Raw genomic sequence first — 22225 nt, 5'->3', positions numbered from 1 at the left:
ATTGGTCTGTAAATGTAATCATTTCATGTATCCCACATGCACTGTTGCAATAATAAATCTTGAGTGAATTGGAGACCTCTAGCATGGTATACTATTTTTTTTATTTTTGCCAGTGTGTATTGCTGTAACCTAAATGTCTCCACACTGTGCTTTCCGGTTAGCAGTAGCTAACGCTACATTCCAAAGAGCTTTGTTATAAATTCTTACTGTTGTGACGTAACAAGCTAGTTACGCCACACTGCGAAGGGAGCCGAAAGAAAGGCACGCGTACACACACGCCGACTGGCGTGAATTCTGGAACAGGATAGTATTGAATGGTAGCAAGAAAAGTACGTAGCTGCTTTATACTTAACTTTTAATCTTGGTTGTATACATCGTTCTTCTTGAGACATTTATACGATAACTCTCAAAGTAGGTAAGGCTAATGGCGCCTTGCTAGGTCGTAGCCATGGACTTAGCAGAAGGCTATTCTAACTGTCTCTCGGCAAATGAGAGGAAGGCTTCGTCCGTATTGTCGCTAGCAATGTCGTCCATACAACTGGGGCGAGTGCTCGTCCGTATCTCGAGACCTGCCTTGTGGTGGCGCTAGGTCTGCGATCACACAGTGGTGACACGCGGGTCCGACATGTACTAAATGGACCACGGCCGATTTGAGCTACCACCTAGCAAGTGTGGTGTCTGGCGGTGACACCACATTCCTCCCCCGCAAATCGGCGAATGGTCGTGAGATAAGGCTTCCGCCCACCGTGGGGAGGACCCCATGTTGACGTATTCGATGAGGTGGGGAGCCTAACAACAGGCGAGGCTGTGCCACCCGCACCCGGCCATTCGGTCTGAGGGGAGCTAGGAAACGCCTGAAAACCTAGTCCAGGGTGCACGTCAACATGCGGTGTATGCGCCTGTAAAGAGACAGGAGGGGCCGAAGGGTCGACCTCCATTGCGTCGGGGTACCCGATGCGCGAAGACGCCATGTGGTCCAGAGCGGGCAAGAGTTCCATGGCGGAGGACGGCTGGTCACGGGAAGCGATCGGCGGCGCGTGACCCAGGGAGGCGCTTGGCGGCTGCAGCGAAGCGGCGAATGCGGGCGGCGCCGGCAGGAGAACAGGCGGCGGCGGCGGCGGCGGCGGCTGCGGCGTCGCGTCGCCATGGGGCAAAATGGAAGGCAGCGTCGGTAACACCTGGGGATGAGGCGAGCCAGTAGATGGGTCCCCAGGGCGCTGACCGGATGGCACCGTCGCTGAAAGCAGACGGGGAGCAGCAGAACCCGTGCGACGACAGAGGCACAGCTGATTGAGATGCCGACGCACCTCACCAGAGGCCCCCAAAACCAAATACATCGCGCGGCCGAGGCAGCGAAGAATGCACCCTGCGAGCCAACGCCGTGAACCTCGATAGGTGCGATAAAATACAACGTCGCCTGGAGCAAAAGCAGGAGTCTGCCGCTGCACAGGAACCTGATGCGGCGGATGCAGCAAAGACATCAAGGTTCGATGAGGACGACCGTGGAGCAACTCAGCCGGTGAGCGACCATCCCGGGGCTGAGAGCGATACGAAGACAAAAAGAGCAACAGTGCGTCCTCCCGAGAATGCGACTCTTTCAACTTCAACATCTGTGACTTGAAAGTCCGGACCAATCGTTCAGCGGCACCATTTGACTGAGGCGAAAACGGCGCGGATGTCAGATGTTGAATACCATTGGCCTGGCAGAATGACTGAAATTCTGCGGACATGAATTGTGGGCCATTGTCGGAAACAAGAGTCTGCGGAAGACCTTCAATGCAAAAGATAGCAGACAATGCTTGGATGGTGGCAGAGGACGTCGTGGAAGACATCCGGACAACAAAAGGAAAATTACTGAAGGCATCGACCAGAACCAACCATCGAGCATTCCAGAATGGACCAGCAAAATCGATGTGCAAGCGTTGCCAAGGGGAAGTGGCTTTTGGCCATGCAAAGACTTTCCGCGGCGGTGCGGCTTGTTGTTCGGCACACGCCATGCAAGAAGAACACATATTCGTAATCGCAGCATCGATTCCGAACCAAGTACAGTGCTGACGAGCAAGTTGTTTCGTTCGCACTATACCCCAATGTCCTTGGTGAAGAAGCCGTAAAACAGAGGACTGTAACGAACGTGGGACCACGACTCTGGACTGATCATTATCAGAACGCAACAACAAAACACCACGTCGAACAAAAAGTCTCTCCTTGTGAGCAAAAAATCGGCGAACCAACGGATCCGCAATCCGAGACTTTGACAAAGGCCATTGCGTAGCAACAAAACGCAAAACAGTAGCAAGGACAGGGTCAGCAGCTGTGGCTGTAGCTACATGACGAAAATCAATCGGAAACGATTCGACCACTTCATCGGTTTCCGAATCAATGAACATGCAAGCAAGTTCGGAAGAATCGAATGCTTTATCCTCAGCAACAGGCAAACGGGACAACGCATCGGCGTTTCCGTGCTTAGCAGTGGACCGATACAAGATATCGTAGCGGTACTGCGAGAGGAAAATAGACCAGCGAATGAATTTCTGTGCTGTACGCGGAGGTACAGGCTTGTTCGGATGGAAAAGCGACGTCAAAGGTTTGTGGTCTGTGATGATGGTAAAGTGATGACCATACAAGAAATCATGGAACTTAGTAACACCAAACACGAGAGCCAAAGCTTCTTTCTCTATCCGGGAATAATTTCTTTGCGCAGACGAGAGCAATTTGGACACAAACGCAATAGGGCGATCATGGGAGCCAACTTTGTGCGCAAGCACAGCACCGATCCCGAAATCCGATGCATCTACCATCAACAAAAGGGGTTTCTGGGGATCGAAAGGCGTAAGACAAGTATGACAAAGCAACGCCGATTTCAACTGGCGAAAGGCGCTCTCGCATTCCGTCGTCCAGAGAAACGGAACACCTGTACGGCGCAAGCGATGAAGCGGAGTTGAAATCGAAAAGGCATTGCGCACATTCACTCACACCTTGTGATTCTAGATCGTGTAATGTTCTTGCGACCGCATCACGCAATGCGTAGGGAACATTGCGCGCTCTGAAAAATTTCGGTTGCGCGTTTACTTTCAGTTCCAAATGTGCTTCATAGTTTTTAGCGCAACCTAAGCCCGGTGCAAAAATGTCTGCAAAATCTTCACACAGACGAGAAACACTGTCTGGAGGCACAGTCTGATTCACTGATAGGACCTGATTTACTATAGACATGTTAAACAATTGAAATAAATCTAAACCAAACAAGTTCACTGCAGTAGAAGAACGAAGAACGTAAAATGACACCAGTTTTGTTTGTCCCTTGTATGTTGCAAGAAGGCTGCACTGTCCTAACACAGGTATATTCTGTCCTGAATAACTATGTAACTGAACATTTGCGGCACGCAACGGAGGTTTGCCCAGTTGTTTGTACGTGTCGTGATTGAGCAATGAAACTGCAGCTCCGGTATCGAGCTGGAATGGTATGACCTTGCCATTAAAGTCCAAATCTACAAAAAGTTTATTGTCCTGCCGACGACAAGAGTGACTGTTTCGTGCAATTTGAACTGATACATGTACAGCATCACTTGCGAATTGGCGTGATTTCCGGCGACGTTGACGCACACTGTTTGTGGGACGAACACAGTCAATGTTAGAGAAAGTGTCACTGGACGAAGTGGAATTAACTACATGAATGTCCATGGGCGAAGGTCCACGAGCCTGAGTGTCCTTGGTTCGATTCCGGCGTGAAGCAAAGGGCCTGGAATGATTGTGATTGTCTGATCTGAGCTTTTTCTGGCAAACACTTTGAACATGTCCTTTCCTATTGCAGAAAAAGCAAATAGCTTGGCGTGACGGGCAATTGTCACGCGAATGTCTAGTAGCACACCGCGGGCGTGATTTCACTGCATTTGTGTGCTGGCGCGGCACACCTGGCTTAGAGCGCGGCGGCAGCTGCGTTGACGTGCGCGAGGGCAATTTACCGGGCTGCGCAGCGTGAGTGCGCCCGGCGGGCCGGTTAATGTTACACACTGCTGGCGAAGTTTCAAAAGATTCCTGAGCACAGTCAAGTGTGTCTTGCCTATCCAATATGTCTATCACTTGTTGAAGGGAGGGATTAACTAGTTTCAAAATTTGCTCCCGTATGCGAACATCTGAAACGTTCTGTGCAATTGCATCACGTACCATTGTATCTGAATAAGGAAGGCCACAGTCACATTCAAAGGCACAGTCCCTAGTAAGTCCCTGCAATGTTGCTACCCACTCCTTATTAGTTTGACCGGCCGTACGTTTTGTACGAAAAAACGTATACCGTTTTGCAACCACATTAACTGTTTCTTTGAAATAGGCATCTAAAGCAGACAAAATTTCTTCGTAGGACAGAGTTGCTACGTCGCGTTGGGGAAACAATTTCACTATCACACGGTAGGTGGACACACCGACACAAGAAAGCAAAAACGGCTGCCGCTCATTACCTTGAATTCTGTAGGCGGCTAGATGAAAGGCAAACTGGCGGGACCATTCAGTCCACGACTCGTGCGCCGGGTTGTAGTGCCTAAAAGGCGGTGCAACTGCGAGTTGTGGCTGCGGTAGCGGTGAAGCGGCGGCTGCCACATCGGTTTGAATGGCACGTTGACCCTGGACGAGCTGTCCAAGGGCATCCAATAACGCCTGTGTCTGCTGATTCTGCAAGCGATAAAATTCGGACAGTACATCTGGAGATTGTGGCGAAGCCATGACACAAATAAATGTAAGCAATCAGAAAGAACACTTCACTCGTCGCCAATCTGTTGTGACGTAACAAGCTAGTTACGCCACACTGCGAAGGGAGCCGAAAGAAAGGCACGCGTACACACACGCCGACTGGCGTGAATTCTGGAACAGGATAGTATTGAATGGTAGCAAGAAAAGTACGTAGCTGCTTTATACTTAACTTTTAATCTTGGTTGTATACATCGTTCTTCTTGAGACATTTATACGATAACTCTCAAAGTAGGTAAGGCTAATGGCGCCTTGCTAGGTCGTAGCCATGGACTTAGCAGAAGGCTATTCTAACTGTCTCTCGGCAAATGGGAGGAAGGCTTCGTCCGTATTGTCGCTAGCAATGTCGTCCATACAACTGGGGCGAGTGCTCGTCCGTATCTCGAGACCTGCCTTGTGGTGGCGCTAGGTCTGCGATCACACAGTGGCGACACGCGGGTCCAACATGTACTAAATGGACCGCGGCTGATTTAAGCTACCACCTAGCAAGTGTGGTGTCTGGCGGTGACACCACACTTACATGTTTCATTTAAGACTAGGTAACGATGCTACATAGTGAATAAACACTCTTCATCACACAGAAAATGTGGATAAATTCTAATCACTTGATAGTTCACAATTCCAGTCCAGTGTCATAAATTTCAGAACACACCAAAACAGCAATCCGTATAGTCCAGGGTCCAGCCAATCCATATTGTAGGCCCCAGATGATCTGGCATCAGTGGCCATGCAGCATTTTCATCAGACTGAACGCCTGTATTGGTGAAGTCCTGTAGGAGACCTTGAACTGTATCAGGACCCTGGCCTTGTCTGCGGCTACACACTAAAGGTGTGGATGAATTGCTCAGCTTCACCAATTGTAATGGCACCACTGTCATGTGTATTATGCCATTTTGAGAGCAGAAATCCTGAAACATAAAGATGAAAATTAGACCAATGTCTGAAATGATTGTTTCTGGGGTACCTCCAATGATGAGTATTTTCTGCAAGGCAGTTATTGTGTCTCTTTGCTGTGATATCTGACATTCGAATTAAGTAAGGAAACTTGAAATATGGGTGGTGGGGGTGCTGACTGGAGTGACACATAGGTCTTGCTGGAGTGGCCTTGCCAGTAGCTGTGCCGCCTGTGAGTGCCTTCATGTGTGTTATAACTCAGTGGTCAGCATAGAGGAGGTTTATGACATGCTGATGATGTGATGAGTACATGGCAGTCATCATCCAATGTCAGCATCAGTTCTCGTTGTACCACCTGGATCCTGATGTTTAGAGGAAAATATATGCAAAGATTTGGAAGGGACTGTGGAGAGTGGCTTTCTGGCCAACCTAGGCAGATGTATCGCATAACTTGTTTTCTGTTAAAGTGCTCAGCTGTATCCTTTGTGAATGTGGATGCAGTGACAGGAAACTCTTTTAGTTAGTTTTGTAAGGTGGAATTACAGTGTATTCTAAGAGTTACATGTAAGATCTGACCCCATAGGTAATCTGGATAGAGCATTGGCATTAGCATGTTGTGCTGTCAGCCAATAGTGAATTGAAAAATTGTAATTGCTGAGGAAGGGAGTCCAACAATGCACACACTGTGCCATTTTTTTCTGAAACGATATTAATGGTTTATGGTCCATCATGAGATGAAATTTTGCGCCATAAAGAAATGTAAAGAATATTTCGATGTCCAATATGATAGCCAGTGCTTCTTAATCAATTTGTGAGTAATTTGTCTGGATGGAAGTGAGTGTTTTAGATGTATATGCAATGGGTTGCTCATGGCTATCATCACTTATGTGAGAAAGAATGGCTCAAATCCCATGTTGAGACATGTCCATGACAGGATGGATCATAGGTCGCCAGACAAGAAGCAGACTTTAGATAATCTTTTAACTTGTGAAAAGCCTCCTGAGTCTGCTGTGACCATTCATGTTTAGTGCCATTGTTGCATAGATTATTATGGGATCTGGCAATAAATTTTGGATAATAATTTATTTTTCCAAGAAATGACTGAAGATTATGTGGGTGAAACCATCTAGATCACTTATTAAAATTATTTATTTATTACTACATTTTGGCTGCTGCCTGATTCGATGTAGTTTTTAGTACTGACACAGAACCTTCTTTTTAAGTTCTACTCTTCTGATATTTGATGATGGCAGTAACCAAAACATCATAAAAAATAAAGAAATTATAATAACTGATTTTGATGGTTTTAGTTAAAAAATATTCACAATAATCACAGATTCACACAGGAAATTCATTTCGTATGTCAGTGAAATGACTGAAGGTCCTTTAAATACATAGACGATGCTTAAAGAATTTGGAGTATTGTAGGTTGCATTTTATTCCATATTTTTTGTGTCTGGTACAATAGACATAAGTTCGCAAGATGTTGCTCTCCTGTAGCACTGCTTACTAATATACTGCTGAGCTAATTGACTGTTCAGAATATTTTGAATCATCTGCTCCAAAGATTGTTGGAAAATTGCTGGTTGCACTAGCATTTCTGAAAGGCAGCCTGTTGTATCTGTACAGTCCAAATAGTGTTGATGACCATTAATTGGTGGGACTATTCATCTGGTGGCAATTGTAAATAAACTTATGATAGATCAGTTTTAGAGTAATACAGTCCACTTGATAGTCTTGATATGAACTCTTCTGGCTGTGGAATGAGACAGACAATCTCTGATTGTACTTTTATAGCTGATTTAAAGTCCTAACAGAAATGCAGGGAGCCATTTGGTTTTGCTAACACTTCCAATGGTGTTGCCCACTGACTGGATGTGATGGACGTGAGGGCATCTTCTTGCATCACAAAACCTAACTCAGATTTGATGTCGTCTCTCAATGCTACCTGCACTGGTCTAGCTCTAGTGTGACGAGGGCCTCCCGTCGGGTAGACCGTTTGCCTGGTGCAAGTCTTTCGATTTGATGCCACTTCGGCAACTTGCGCATTGATGGGGATGAAATGATGATGATGATTAGGACAACACAACACCCAGTCCCTGAGCAGAGAAAATCTCCGACCCAGCCGGGAATCGAACCCGGGCCTTTTGGACTGACAGTCTGTCGCGCTGACCACTCAGCTACCGGGGCGGACCCTAGCTCTAGTGAGGTGCACAGAAGACTTTACCTTCATATGAGCTACGTAATCATTTGCACGCTCTAAGCCTGGTGAAAGTAGATGTGAGTATTCAGTGCACAGTGAATAGTAATAATCGAATGGTATACCTGTTGAGACACTGTTGATGCCATCTATTGTTTTAAAACGAGAAGAAGAAAATGCATCCATCCCAAAAACATGTTTTGTGCTTGCCATGATTGCACAGCTAAGAAAGTAGTCGGCTGGTTAACTTTTATGTACAATGCCACTACTGTGCATTTACCCTGCAAAAGTGTGCAGTCCTTGCTGTTGGACTGTAGCTTTTGTGATGTTGGCTCAAGAGGTGGAGAACCGATCTGAGCACAGGTTTCCCCATTTGTAATATAAACTAGTGAATGAGCATGGTTGATTGTCAATGGGAGAAAAAACTTTTACATACACTCTGTAAAAAGGTTCAGCTGGAGCCATAATGTTTTTATGCTGTTGCAGCATTGTCAGTGGGATGTGGTGCTGCTTTTCCAGACTTCTGCCACAAGTTCTTGTTTACAGCACTGCACTCACTGTGTTTCTTTACATATGCACTGAGTGTGCATATTTTTAACAAGACAATGTGGGCACTGGATGACTCTGGGTTTAAAATCTGTAATTAGTGTCAAATGTTCAGCTCACAATGTTTTTTCTCATGTTATCAGTTACTGTTAAAAATTAATACACCATAGATTTATACAGACTAGAAACAGCAGAGGGCCTATAACACTTCCTTGGAGAATGTAGGTATCACTTCTGTTTCACTTGATGACTGTCCATCAGTTACTATGAACTATGGCCTTTTGCACAACTGAGATTATTCTTTGTAGGCATGCAATTTGATTAGAAGCCACATGTCACAAATGGAGTCAAAAGACTTCTGGAAATCTAGGGATATTAAATTAACTTGAGATTCCCTGTTGATAGCATTCATTACTGTGGTGAATAAAAGACCATTTGGGTTTCACAAAAATGATATCTTCTGAATCCATGCTGACTTTTTGATAAGATCATTTTTCTCAATGTGTTTCATAATATTCAAGAGCACAGTATACATTCAGAAATCTTACTGTAATCTGATGTCACTGATGTGGGTCTATACGAGTAATTCAGCAGATTACTCCTATTTCCTATCTTACATATTGCTGTGATCTTGCAAATTTCCAGTCCTTTTTTCAAGCATGCAGTTGTAGACCATTGTTAAATATTATGGAGCTATTACATCAGCATACTCTGAAAGTAACCTAATTGGCATACAATCTGGACTGGAAGACTTGCCTTTAATGGGTAACTTAAGTTGTGTTGTTATGCCAAGGGAATCTCCTTCTAAGTTAATCTTTTTGGCATTTGTTCTTGGTTTTAATTCTGGAATATATACTGCATCTTCTTTGGCGAAGGAAAGGAATATCAGAAAATAGTGCTTGGTAACTCCAATTTAATGGCACTGTCATAGGTAACATTACTATTGCTATCACACAGTAAAGGTATTGTTTTGTGTTGCCTCTGGTGTACTTTAAACTTTACCAGAATATCTTTGGATTGTCTGTCAGATCTCAAGACAGGGTTTCATTGTGGAAACTATTCAAAGCATCTTGCACTGAAATCCAAGCTAAAATTTGAGCTTCCATAATACATATCCAGTCTTGGGGCTATTGCATTCTTTTAAATCTGGCATGTTTTCCCTAGTGCTTCTACAACTGTGTCCTGAGCTGTTTTGTATACCATGGGGGATATTTTCTATCTCTTATTAATTTACTTGGTATGAATCTCTCAAATTCCATCAATACTATTTCTTTGAATTTAAGCCACATCTGCTCTACACTTACATTGTTAGTTTGGAAGAAATGGAGACTGTCTCATAGGAAGCCATCAAGTAAATTTTTATCTGCTTTCTTAAATAGATATATTTAGCATTTATTTTTGGTGGATTTGTTTGTTAATAGCCTGATGTGACAATGTCATTTCATTTTATCCATACTGCAAGCAAGTCATAAGAGATGGAGCACAAACTAGGATTGTTTCAAAGATGGGTAAAGAAATTGGCCACGCTCTTTCAAGAGAACCATCCTAGAATTTTCCAGGAGTAATTTAGGAAAATCATGGAAAATCTAAATCTGAATGCTTAGACTCAGATGTGAGCTGTCATCTTCTCAACGGCAAGTAAAGTGTGCTAACCACTGCAGGACCTGACTTGGTGCCATACTGAACCACACAAACCTGTTACATACAGTTGCAGTGCATCTCTCCTCTCCTTTTTTGTAAAAGAGTGAATGAAAAGCTACTAGGAACTCGTGTAAACTATGCTTTGTTTCCTTCTTTTACTGCTATTGGCACATTTAGAGGCTTTCATTGAATAGGTTGATGCTGTTTTATGAGATATTAGGAAACACAACAGGATATTAATATAATTTAAAATTTAGGTGATCCCACTTATTTTCATATGTATATACACATATAACAAAATGTTCTCATTTAACAATTTGTAAACTGTTCTAATTATAAAGCAGCTTTCACTTAGTGTAGCCAATAACCAGTAAGCTCATCCTTTTTTCTTCTGAGGCCTTAATGAGCTCATTTGAGATGTAACACAAGCTCAGGTTGGGAAAGGACAGGGAAGAAAATTGTCTGTGTCCATTTAAAAAGAATTACTGCAGTATTTACATTAATAAATTTAGTAAGACCACAGAAAGTGGTAAAATACCGGAACTTCAATCGCTGATAGAAAGCACCAAAGCTGAAATCGTTCTAGGTACAGAAAGCTGGCTGCAGCCAGAGATAAATTCTGCCGAAATTTTTACAAAGGCACAGACGGTGTTTAGAAATGATAGATTGCATGCAACCGGTGGTGGCATGTTTGTCGCTGTTAGTAGTAGTTTATCCTGTAGTGAAGTAGAAGTGGATAGTTCCTGTGAATTATTATGGGTGGAGGTTACACTCAACAACTGAGCTATGTTAATAATTGGTTCCTTTTACCGACCTCCCGACTCAGCAGCATTAGTGGCAGAACAACTGAGAGAAAATTTGGAATACATTTCACATAAATTTTGTCAGCATGTTATAGTCTTAGGTGGAGATTTCAATTTGCCAGATATAGACTGGGACACTCAGATGTTTAGGACGGGTGGTAGGGACAGAGCATCGAGTGACATTATACTGAGTGCACTATCCAAAAATTACCTCGAGCAATTAAACAGAGAAGCAACTTGTGGAGATAACATCTTGGACCTAACAAACAGACCTGAACTTTTCGACTCTGTAAGTGCAGAACAGGGAATCAGTGATCATAAGGCCGTTGTAGCATCCCTGAATATGGAAGTTAATAGGAATATAAAAAAAGGGAGGAAGGTTTATCTGTTTAGCAAGAGTAATAGAAGGCAGATTTCAGACTACCTAACAGATCAAAATGAAAATTTTTGTTCCGACACTGACAATGTTGAGTGTTTATGGAAAAAGTTCAAGGCAATCATAAAATACGTTTTAGACAGGTACATGCCGAGTAAAACTGTGAGGGACGGGAAAAACCCACTGTGGTTCAACAACAAAGTTAGGAAACTACTGCAAAAGCAAAGAGAGCTTCACTCAAAATTTAAACGCAGCCAAAATCTCTCAGCCAAACAGAAGCTAAACGATGTCAAAGTTAGCATAAGGAGGGCTATGCGTGAAGCATTCAGTGAATTCGAAAGTAAAATTCTATGTACCGACTTGACAGAAAATCCTAGGAAGTTCTGGTCTTACGTTAAATCAGTAAGTGGCTCAAAACAGCATATCCAGACACTCCAGGATGATGATGGCATTGAAACAGAGGATGACACACGTAAAGCTGAAATACTAAACATCTTTTTCCAAAGCTGTTTCACAGAGGAAGACCGCACTGCAGTTCCTTCTCTAAATCCTCGCACGAACGAAAAAATGGCTGACACCGAAATAAGTGTCCAAGCACTGGAATCACTCAACAGAGGAAAGTCCACTGGACCTGATGGGATACCAATTCGATTCTACACAGAGTACGTGAAAGAACTTGCCCCCCTTCTAACAGCTGTGTACCGGAAGTCTCTAGAGGACTGGAAGGTTCCAAATGGTTGGAAAAGAGCACAGGTAGTCCCAGTATTCAAGAAGGGTTGTCGAGCAGATGCACAAAACTATAGACCTATATCTCTGATGTTGATCTGTTGTAGAATTTTAGAACATGTTTTTTGCTCGAGTATCATGTCGTTTTTGGAAACTCTGTAGGAATCAACATGGATTCCGGAAACAGCGATCGTGTGAGACCCAACTCGCTTTATTAGTTCATGAGACCCAGAAAATATTAGATACAGGCCACCAGGTAGATGCTATTTTCCTTGACTTCTGGAAGGCGTTCGATACAGTTCCGCACTGTCGCCTGATAAACAAAGTAAGAGCCTACGGAATATCAGACCAGCTGTGTGGCTAGATTGAAGAGTATTTAGCAAACAAAACACAGCATGTTGTTATCAATGGAGAGACATCTACAGACATTAAAGTAACCTCTGGCGTGCCACAGGAGAGTGTTATGGGACCATTGCTTTTCACAATATATATAAATGACCTAGTAGATAGTGTCGGAAGTTCCATGCGGCTTTTCGCGGATGATGCTGTAGTATACAGAGAAGTTGCAGCATTAGAAAATTGTAGCGAAATGCAGGAAGATCTGCAGCGGATAGGCACTTGATGCAGGGAGTGGCAACTGACCCTTAACATAGACAAATGTAATGTATTGCGAATACATAGAAAGAAGGATCCTTTATTGTATGATTATATGATAGCGGAACAAACACTGGTAGCAGTTACTTCTGTAAAATATCTGGGAGTATGCGTGTGGAACGATTTGAAGTGGAATGATCATATAAAATTAATTGTTGGTAAGGCGGGTACCGGGTTGAGATTCATTGGGAGAGTCCTTAGAAATGTAGTCCATCAACAAAGGAGGTGGCTTACAAAACACTCGTTCGACCTATACTTGAGTATTGCTTATCAGTGTGGGATCCGTACCAGATCGGTCTGACGGAGGAGATAGAGAAGATCCAAAGAAGAGCGGCACGTTTCGTCACAGGGTTATTTGGTAACCGTGATAGCGTTACGGAGATGTTTAATAAACTCAAGTGGCGGACTCTGCAAGAGAGGCGCTCTGCATCGCGGTGTAGCTTGCTCACCAGGTTTCGAGAGGTTGCGTTTCTGGATGAAGTATCAATTGTATTGCTTCCCCCTACTTATACCTCCCGAGGAGATCACGAATGTAAAATTAGAGAGATTCGAGCGCACACGGAGGCTTTCAGACAGTCGTTCTTCCCGCGAACGATACGCGACTGGAACAGAAAAGGTAGGTAATGACAGTGGCACGTAAAGTGCCCTCCGCCACACACCGTTGGGTGGCTTGTGGAGTATAAATGTAGATGTAGATGTAGAAAGTCTAAATCTGGATGGTAAGATGAGGATTTGACTTTCCATCCTCTTGAATGTGAGTACAGTATCTTGGCACTTCACTACCTCCCTTCGTACCATGACAGGCAGTCCAAAGGAAGATAACAGTGATTACATTCAGTCTAAGTAAACATAATAAATATATTCCCATTGACATTCAGAACTTGACAGAGAATCACTTCATCTGCTTTGTCAGAGCGGCAGGTTCCACAGACGGACCACTGCATAGACCTCTTGCTGCGCTGGAACTCTGGGAGTGGACGACATGGGGCACGTGGCCGCTCTGGAATGGAGCCATTGTCTCGCCGCCTACGCCAGCTAGGTCATCCACACCTTGCCTCATGGCTCTCCAAGTCTGTCTTCCATGCACTCGCTCAGGATCTTGGAGATGATGTTGCTGCTCTCAACAGTGATGGGGATACTGTGGCTATGGCAGCAGCCAAGGCATCACCAAATAAGATCCGACATTTAAGGTACTCATGAATTCCATTTGATGTTTCTGATCACACATGCTTCTTTTCCTTGTATCTTCAGGCTTCATATAGTGTCCATTATCAGATTTAGTAAAGTTACTACAAATATAAAGTGACCACTACCAAAGTCGAAAGTTGTTAAGTCAGGTAAAAGGTGCATAAATTTGAGTGCTGAAACTTAGCTAGGACAAGGTCGCATTGCAAACACACTACCTCACAAGTAAAATTTCAAGTGTGTTGTCAGATGACTATGCAAGAACCACATGTTCATTCACATCACCTGCAAATTTAAGGAGTATTTAATCTAGATGCTTGTTACTTTGAGGTATAGGTATTAATGGAAGCAATATAGTGTGTGCTTGAGGATGCCACTTTGTATGATCAGTATTGTAGGGATGTTCAAAGCGTCTAGTGTTGTACCACTATGACAGCTTGTCCTACCTGAACCTAAAGGTTCCATGAAAAGCAGTTTGGTGGTTATGATTTTCATACAGATAAAATTATGAGCTGTGAGCTAGAATGGCACTTCCACTTCAATAATTTTTCCATATATAAGTACGGTGTAACTGACCTGAACTTTATACTGCTTTTCAATGTACTCGTACTCTACCACTGGCTTGCAGGAATACAGTTTTTAGGCAACATCCATACAATGTTTATTGTGTATGAATGTGCAAAGAATGAAACAAATAAATAGATAATGACTTAGGTGAGTTTTCTGCAAGTTTGAAGTGATTTGTATTATTGTTACACAGTGAATCACAAGTGGTATACTACCAGCTGTTTAATTCTTCTGACTGCTGTCTGTGGTTGGTCACTGATCTTGTAATCTAACAATATCAGGTCTTTCTCTTAAATACATGTGTCACATTACATTTCATTCTATTGAGGATTACCTGCCAGCTTAACACTAAATATATTGATAACATGCATGTCTTCCTGCATTTTGCAACAATTTTCAGGCACTATGATTTCCATGTAGATAATTGCTCTGCCTGCAAGCAGCTTGACAGCTAATGTTACCTACCACCTTATTTATATGGGATGTCCCTGGAGGAATGGTCAATGTTCAGGGATACGACAGGAACAAATCATTCAAAGGAAAAAAGTCTAGTAAACATAAGCTTTAAAATGTATACCTTAAGAGTTATGAGCACTTCTTCATTTTCAATAGTATGAAACAAATCTTTTCTGCTGCAAGCTCTCTGCTTTCCATATTTTGCAAGGATGTAGTATGGACCAAAACAAAATAAAAAATGTCTGATAAACATGGGCACTATATTGCATACCAAAAGAGCTATGAACACTTCTTCAGTAGAAGAGTGACTGTAAATGTTAAAGGAAAGTTCTTGTAGAATATAAACAAGTTTGGATTGAAGGAGGCCATTCACCTAAAAGCAGAAGTATTGAGATGCTAATAGACACACATAAAAGAAAGAAAACTTGCTGCCTTTCAGATTTATCCTTTATCCTTTGATGAACTAAAGTAAAACACACACACACACACACACACACACACACACACACACACACACACACACGCACACACACACACTGTGCCTTATGCCCATACATGGAGCTGGCTGGAGAAATGTTGTATTTCAGCAGGTGGACTGGTTGTGGTGGGGCAAAGTGTTGGGTTGGGTGGGTAAAGAGAGAGAAGGAGGTGAGAGGCAGGGGGAGGGACTGGAGCTGAGGGGTTAGCAGCTCAAAGGGAGGTAGCTGGTGTGCTGACTATGAGTGGGGGAGAGAGAGAGCTGGCAGGTATATAGGCTTGGTATGTAATGCATGATAGTAGGGATCAGTGGGGGGGCAGTGCATGCTGAAAGTGGTGTGGGGACATGAATTGAGAGGGGTTGATAGGATGGAAGAAGGGGAAACTGTCAGGTAGAGAGAGCAGGGATGGTAGGTTACCTGAGACTGAGGCCAGGGTAAATACAGAAGCGGAGAATGTGTTGTTAGGATAATGCTGCTTTACTTAGTTCAGAGAAGCTGGTGGTTGGGGGAAGGATCCAGATGGCCCATGTTCTAAAGGAGCTATTGAAACAGTACCTGCATTTTGACAGCTGCCATCCCTTCCCTACCAAAAAATCCCTCCCATGCAGCCTAGCCACTCATGGATGACATATCTGCAGTGATGAAAACCTCCTTGTATGGTACGCTGCAGGCCTCTCGAAGGCCTTCGCAAGCAGGCAATACTCCTCCAAACCTAGTCCATGAATAGATTTCCCATGCTGTATCCTCACACACCCCCAATCCTCCCACCACCCTTAGGAGTCAGGACCACCCTGCTTGTCACTCAGTATCACCCTGGTCTAGAACAACTGAACCACATCCTTTGCCAGGGCTTTGATTATCTCTCATCCTTTCCTGAAATGTGAGACATCCTACTTAAGATCCTACCCATTGTTCCTCCAGTTGTGTTCCATTACCCATCCGACCTACACAACCTAGACCTTCCCATTTCCACTCCCACTTCCACTCCCAACCCTTTCCCAGAAGGATCATATTTGTCCAGCCAACACCTCCTACTTCAGTCCTGTCACAGACTTGTCCCAAGCCATCAGGAGCCAGACCATCTGTGAAAGCAACTATGTCATATACCAGTCCTGCTGCAAGCACTGAACAGCTTTTTATGTTGATGTGGCTACCAACAAGCTGTCCACCAGGATGAATGGCCACTGCCAAACTGTTGTCAAGAACAAAGTGGACCACTGGATGGCATAACATGCAGCTGAGTGCAACTAGCTCAGCTGCATTGGCTGCTTCACAATCTAGGCCATCTGGATCCTTCCCTCCACTACCAGCTTCTCTGAACTATGCAGATGGGAGTTATCCTTACAACACATCCTCTGCTCCTGTAATCATCCTGGCCTCAGTCTCAGGTAACCCACTGTCCCTGCACCATTCGCCAAACAGTTTTCCCTCCCTTTATCCTGTCACCCTCTCTCAATTCATGTCCCCATGCTACCTTCAGTGCATGCCCCCCCCCCCCCTCTCCCTGCCCCCCAGCCAGCACCATGTAGGGGTATAGGTGTGTGTGTGTGTGTGTGTGTGTGTGTGTGTGTGTGTGTGTGTGTGTGTGTGTGTGTGTGAGTGTGAATGTGTGTGTGTGTGTGTGTGTGTGTGTGTGTGTGTGTGTGTGTATGTGTGTGAGTGAGTGTGAATGTGTGTGTGTGTGTGTGTGTGTGTGTGTGTGTGTGTGTGAACGCACCACTTCTGCTGTTTAGTACTGCCACCTCCCAAAATATGGAAAGCAAAGAGCTTGCAGTAGAAGAGACTTGTTTCACAGTATTGAAGATGAAGTAGTCTCATAACTCTTAAGCTATGCATTTTAGAGATCGTGTTTACTAAACTTTTTTGTAAAGAATGATCATTCCTGCCATATCCCTGAATCTCAACCATTCTTCCTGGGACATCCTGTATGCATGATAGTTCACCTAATCAGTTAATCTCAAATGTTCCTAAAAGTCTTCAAGAATCAAAGCAAGGTTTTTAACAAATGGCAGTATGCATTTTCTTTTTATACACAATTTCATAAAGTATTGATTCTGAACACTTGTTTTTGATATATGCAAATTGCTGCAAAACTATTCAATTATTTTAATTATTACCATTTACAGAGGCTTCAGTGTCAAAGTTATATTATTTGATGCAACCCACTATCTTCCAAATCATGTTAAAGATTGAGACTTAAGTCTTTCATAATGGTACAGTTGTATAGAACATTCTCAGACTTCTTGCCGTGTCAGTTCACGGTAGAACATTGAACTTTTGATGATTACCCGTATCATCTTTGTCAAGACCAACTGGTAGTCAAAACTGCTCTTTTAGTGGCCTTACAACAGCCCATAGACAGTTTCTGATTGGTTGGTAATTACATAATGCTGTCATAGATACTGTCAATATCTGTGCTGGTGGCACCACCTCTCCTGTTGTAGCACAAACATTGTGACAAATTTGTCTGCCTCAAGTGCTCATTTCCATGCACCACTCAGATTATATCAGCTATCATGTTTGAAGGTCTTCTTGCACATTCTTACATCTACAGTCTCTGTAATTACAGAATACCAGTATGTAGGAGCCCAGTACAAAACCTTTGTTTTGTTAGACAGTATTTTGTGTCTGTTTGTAATGCTGTGCTCAGCAACTACAGATTTCTCCAGTTCACAATTTCTAATATGCTGTTGATGTTCTGCACAGCAGTCAGAAATTGTACAGATGGACTGATCAATGCAATTGCTTCCACCCTCACAATGGATATTATAATCCTAGAGATCCTGAGACCAGGACAGTACCCTCGCAAGGAATGTCATAAAGCCCAGGGATTCTCAGGCCGAGACTGTCCTTAATAGGACACAATGCCGCTTTTATCTTCTTGGGAGGTTGGAAATAGGTCTTATACCTCATCTTCCAAGGACTCTGCGTATTTTGCTGTATGTAATGCTACAGAAAGGAAGGAATACAATTGTTAGCTCATCATGTGAATGTTTGACATTTTCAAGTTTCCTTTTCTTGGAAAATGTTGACTTCATACCACATGAAACATAACCATTCCTTCGGATGATTAATTTTGGAATTCAAGTGGTCCCCATACAAAACAGTTTTTGCTCTGTGTACCAATGTGTTTAAAACTGCTCTCTTCTGGGCTTGATGATGGAAACACAGGGCACTAAGATATAAACCAGTGTGAATCAGCTTATGGTGCACTGAGTGGCTGACACATCCATCTGACTTTTGATGGACCAAAACATCTCAAAATGACAGACTTATGACAGACTTCCTTCTTTCTCTGTCTTGACAGTGAACTGGATATTTGGGTGCATTCTGTTCAAACATTCAAGGAAATGTTCAAGAGCTTCTGTGCCATGTGGCCAGACCATAAACATGTCATCAACATAAAAATAAAGCTCTTGAGCACTTCCTTGGACGTATGACCATGTCATCAACATAATGATGAAATAAAGCTCTTGAGCACTTCCTTGAACATGTGAAAAATATGCACTCAAACATCCAGCTCACTGTCGAGACAGAGAAAGAATGAAGTCTGGCATTTTTAGATGTTTTGGTCCAGCTAAAATCAAATGGACATCTCAGCCACTCTGTGCACCACAAGTTGAACCACACAGATTTACATCTTAGGACCCAGAGTTTTCATCATCCAGCCCCTTGTAAATACATTGGTACACACAGCAAAAACTGTTTCTGACAAGAACCACTTGGATTCCAAAATTAATCATCTGAATACATGTCTGGAAGGAATGGCTATGGTTCACATGATATGAAGCTAGTGTCCTCCAAGAAAAGGAGACATGAAATGTTCCCATGTTGTCATTATTCCATCCCGGATTTTGCATTGTTTGATTTAAACTGTAATTTCTTAACATTTTGGTAGATGAAATTTATAAGCATTGCCCATACAGCCCTGTTTTTGTCTCTTTACAAACTGCTACTTTTCAAAAACCATTTTTCGATATTTTCAATGATTAACTGTTCATGTGACTCACTTTGTGGATTATGAGTAGTAGCAGATGTCATACATACTGAAGATAAACTTTGGAGTTACTTTCATATCTGCAAATTTTATCTCACTTTATTATATGTTGAAGTAGAAACTGGTTGATAATAGAATTTTTCCTGGTACCTGATTTGTATCTGACACCTCTGTTATGCAAGGAATAGCACATCATGCCATATATCAGGTTCCATATTAAAATGATCAACACCCATGAATGGCTGGAAGATTAATTTCAGTTGAACATGAAGTTAAGGCTGAGACAATTCCCGCCATAGCTCTGTGATGTTAAAGACATCGTTTGCATTTTCTTCATTAACACTTCACATGGGTACGAATTTATGGCAGATGGGCAATTCTTCAATGGTGTAATAATTACCAGGTCTGGCACTTTATCACTGAACAGTGAGATACTGGAATGCTACCTTCTGTGAAAACTTTACCCAATCAATTATACAAGAACTGGTTGCAGATGTCTCCTTTCTAAATGGTTAACTAAATGAGGACTATAATTCTCAGTTGTCACTGTATGTATGTGGCACAGGGACCTGCTCTGAAATTATACTATTGTGAAGCAAAGGAAGAACACATTAACATATACATATTACACATATTAACATTATATTTTTAAAGTCAAGAGACTGTTCTCTAATTTCAAACTACAAAAAGTTTGGTTTTATTATGATCACTCTGAGATTATGAACATTATAAATTCAAAATAAAATTAAAAACATACTTTATTAACCAGTCACCCCACAAATCATCGATGTAGATTCAAGAATTGAGTATTTCTGGCAGCTACAGGACAGGCAACAATACTCATTATAAACTGCCCTCTATTTTACCACAACACCGGTAGCTAATGTTCCGTGATAAATGTCAATATGGTCATGGAGAAATTAACCCACCAGTAGGAGACTAAAGCTTTTTTCACAATAATGGCTTTTCTGCTCATTTTGTGATAATAAACTTAGCTTGAGCAACAACAAACTGTTTATACCATTTTAACAATTATTAGTACCATTTCTAGTAGATGATTCAATTTGTTAATGGTTAGCTTGACATGTCAACTCATCTCTGAATGTTCTCCTTCATCATGGAATATACAGAACACAAGGAATGAATTAGTTAATTGGGTGACAAGATAGTACTTTAGAATGGTTTCAGGAGTGAGTATATGATGTTTTAACATCCCTACCCAAACAGTTAAGCTGTTGACAAATATGTGTTGCATCTGCAAGCAGCATACAGTAAGTGCATCAATAAAATCTTCTCAGTTTATAGCTATGTCACTTTAAACTGAAAGAACCAGAGGTTGTACAGAGTTTCAGGGAGAGCCTAAGGGAACAATTGACAGGAATGGGGGAAAGAAATACAGTAGAAGAAGAATGGGTAGCCTTGAGGGATGAAGTAGTGAAGGCAGCAGAGGACAAAGTAGGTAAAAAGACGAGGACTAGTAGAAATCCTTGGGTAACAGAAGAAATATTGAATTTAATTGATGAAAGGAGAAAATATAAAAATGCAGTAAATGAAGCAGGCAAAAAGGAATACAAACGTCTCAAAAATGAGATCAACAGGAAGTGCAAAATGGCTAAGCAGGGATGGCTAGCGGACATATGTAAGGATGTAGAGACTTATCTCACTAGGGGTAAGATAGATAATGCCTACAGGAAAATTAAAGAGACCTTTGGAGATAAGAGAACGACTTGTTTGAATATCAAGAGCTCAGATGGAAACCCAGTTCTAAGCAAAGAAGGGAAAGCAGAAAGGTGGAAGGAGTATATAGAGCGTCTATACAAGGGCGATGTACTTTAGGACAATATTATGGAAATGGAAGAGGATGTAGATGAAGATGAAATGGGAGATACGATACTGCGTGAAGAGTTTGACAGAGCTCTGAAAGACATGAGTCGAAACAAAGCCCCGGGGGTAGACAACATTCCGTTGGAACTACTGACGGCCTTGGGAGAGCCAGTCCTGACAAAACTCTACCATCTGGTGAGCAAGATGTATGAAACAGGCGAAATACCCTCCGACTTCAAGAAGAATGAGGTGTTGACAGATGTGAAAATTACTGAACAATCACTTTAATAAGCCACAGCTGCAAAATACTAACATGAATTCTTTACAGACGAATGGAAAAACTAGTAGAAGCCGACCTTGGGGAAGATCAGTTTGGATTCCGTAGAAACACTGGAACACGTGAGGCAATACTGACCTTACGACTTATCTTAGAAGAAAGATTAAGGAAAAGCCAACCTACGTTTCTGGCATTTGTAGACTTAGAGAAAGCTTTTGACAATGTTGACTGGAATACTCTCTTTCAAACTCTAAAGGTGGCAGGGGCAAAATACAGGGAGCAGCAGGCTATTTACAATTTGTACAGAAACCAGATGGCGGTTATAAGAGTTGAGGGACATGAAAGGGAAGTTGTGGTTGGGAAGGGAGTAAGACAGGGTTGTAGTCTCTCCCCGATGTTATTCAATCTGTATATTGAGCAAGCAGTAAAGGAAACAAAAGAAAAATTCGGAGTAGGTATTAAAATCCATGGAGAAGAAATAAAAACTTTGAGGTTCGTCGATGACATTGTAATTCTGTTAGAAACAGCAAAGGACTTGGAAGAGCAGTTGAATGGAATGGACAGTGTCTTGAAAGGAGGATATAAGATGAACATCAACAAAAGCAAAACGAGGATAATGGAATGTAGTTGAATTAAGTCGGGTGATGCTGAGGGAATTAGATTAGGAAATGAGACACTTAAAGTAGTAAAGGAGTTTTGCTATTTGGGGAGCAAAATAACTGATGATGGTCGAAGTAGAGAGGATATAAAATGTAGACTGGCAATGGCAAGGAAAGCGTTTCTGAAGAAGAGAAATTTGTTAACATCGAGTATAGATTTAAGTGTCAGGAAGTCGTTTCTGAAAGTATTTGTACGGAGTGTAG

At 42.5% G+C, this 22225-nt stretch overlaps 1 protein-coding gene across 1 annotated transcript in view; it reads left to right on the top strand.

Annotated features, from left to right (window-relative positions):
• Nucleotides 1–22225, top strand: part of LOC126473214 (uncharacterized) — a 121355-nt gene that overhangs the window by 39278 nt on the left and 59852 nt on the right. Inside the window, exon 3 of the mRNA XM_050100125.1 lies at nucleotides 13491–13767. Coding sequence (XP_049956082.1) covers nucleotides 13491–13767 — 277 coding nt within the window. The remainder of the gene's footprint in view (nucleotides 1–13490; nucleotides 13768–22225) is intronic.

This window comes from Schistocerca serialis, chromosome 4 (assembly GCF_023864345.2).
Source record: "Schistocerca serialis cubense isolate TAMUIC-IGC-003099 chromosome 4, iqSchSeri2.2, whole genome shotgun sequence".
Classification (NCBI taxonomy): domain Eukaryota; kingdom Metazoa; phylum Arthropoda; class Insecta; order Orthoptera; family Acrididae; genus Schistocerca; species Schistocerca serialis.
This window is presented reverse-complemented; position numbering and strand designations above follow the sequence as displayed.